Genomic DNA, 1,913 nt, shown 5'->3' with positions numbered 1-1,913 from the left:
AGATTCATACATCTAAATGACATTGCAAATAAAAAACTCCAATATTCACTGAATTTAAATAAGATCAGGTAAACCGAATAATAGTTTTTAAAAATATCTACATGCCAGCAGTCAAACCATCAAAAGAACTGGAACAAGATAATTATATAGCAAGATACATCTGAAAAGCTTTGGACAGAAGTTTACATAAAAGTAAGCAAAAACTAGTCTCCAGCAAAGAGCTAAAAGCATTCCATCTCTACTCAAAAGCATCATCTTCGTCATCAGGGTGAGTCTACATGCTGAAGCTCCACTTCATGTCTACAAATTGAGAGCAGCACCACAATAGTGAGGAAATGTGTCAGTGCCACTAACATGACGAACTACCATTTTAAGATTAAAATTTTCAAGTTCAAAAACAAGGTCAACCCTACTAGAAATTATTAGAACAAAAATATCCACAATGCCTAGATAAATTCAGCTTCAGATCAAAAGAAGTATGGAATATTTAGCTTGTGAGCAGACACTAGCTTAACCAATCATATATTGAGATACCTTTTTCATACATCCAAGATATTGTGGTAGGATACTCATAGTTGAATAAATGTTAATACGTAAGTTGCAGGACAACATGTCTTATCCAGATGAACACTAAATAGTAGCACTTGGTGGCTTAATTTCAGACATATAGCAGTGCTCACATAACCTTGGAAAAAAAAGAGTTTAGCATACACTACAGATGTTCCAAAAAGGAAATGTAACATGCATTTTGCAGTAATATAGTTTTTATCACCAATTTGATAACATGTATTTTAAATAAAACCGCTATGCAAACGCAAGTACTTACATTAGGACCGGAATTCTCCACAGTGTTGCCTCCAAGATCAGTTTCATTTGTTTACTTATCAAGTCCAACTTCTTTAATTTCAATTCCATCTCCATCAAGTGAACATAAGCCCATCCTTCCTCTAGTTCATTAGCCTTTTCCCACCCCATAGTATTAATTATATCCATCACACACTGTTTCTTTAATTGTTGTGGCATCTTAGCTAGCTTTTCCAACTCTAGTACATTGATTAATTATGGGAACATAGATGTAAAATCCTTCAAATCTTTTTCGTTCGCCTCTCTAGACACACGTTCATCACCTAAAGCTTTGGCCCCCTTCTTACCATTCTTCTTCTTCTTACATTCTTTTTAGTACTTTTAGCATCACTAACAACTTCAGTAGCATCTTCTTCAATATTTTGATCATCAGTTACAACACCCACCTTGCTTTTATCTTTTACTAATTGCTCACCCTTTTTGGCATCAATTTTATCAACAGCCACATCATCCTCCTTGTTAATCCGATCCTCACAAATCACAACTTTCCTCTCTTTTTCTTAGAAGACTTCCCTAAATTAACCTCCTTGACATTTTCACCATCCATACTCAAAAGTCTCCTCTTTTTTCGTAACTCTTTTCAAACCCTTATCAACACAAACCTCATCATCCATACCCACATTCTCCTTTTCACCATCACCACTTACCAGTTTCCCCTTTTTACCACTTTTAACAACATTAACATCAAGAACCACATTATCCACACTCGCATTCGGATCATCATCAGTAACATCATTAGGACCATCAAAAGTAATATTTGCATGTTCTTCTCTCCACGACGTAATCGCTTCGGACAAGTCAAGTAAGTTTGCATGATGATGAATATTAGCATCATACTTATTAGTAAGAAATTTTTGCTTTAATTTCCAAAGCTTGTCAGTGAGTTCTCTCCTCTGAACATGAAAACTAAGAGAAGGCCTAACAAATTCAAGAAACTCACCCATAGCAGCATAAGGGCTGGTTTGTTTTGACTTCTCAAATTCAACCATGGCCTTCAACAGTGAAACTTCATCATCTTGGCGCCACACAGCAACGCCTGATGCTTTCAT

General features: G+C 35.7%; 1 protein-coding gene across 1 annotated transcript; it reads right to left on the bottom strand.

Moving 5' to 3' along the window:
• Positions 1-300: 300 nt before the first annotated feature.
• On the bottom strand, positions 301-1,913 carry LOC141690473 (uncharacterized). Its single transcript, XM_074495268.1, has 4 exons — positions 1,467-1,913; positions 1,170-1,319; positions 827-960; positions 301-409 (listed from the first exon to the last, which is right to left on the bottom strand). Exons 1-4 carry the CDS (start codon positions 1,911-1,913, stop codon positions 301-303), a joined length of 840 nt encoding a protein of 279 aa, XP_074351369.1.

The sequence above is a fragment of the Apium graveolens genome, chromosome 10 (assembly GCF_009905375.1).
Source record: "Apium graveolens cultivar Ventura chromosome 10, ASM990537v1, whole genome shotgun sequence".
Classification (NCBI taxonomy): Eukaryota; Viridiplantae; Streptophyta; class Magnoliopsida; order Apiales; family Apiaceae; genus Apium; species Apium graveolens.
This window is presented reverse-complemented; position numbering and strand designations above follow the sequence as displayed.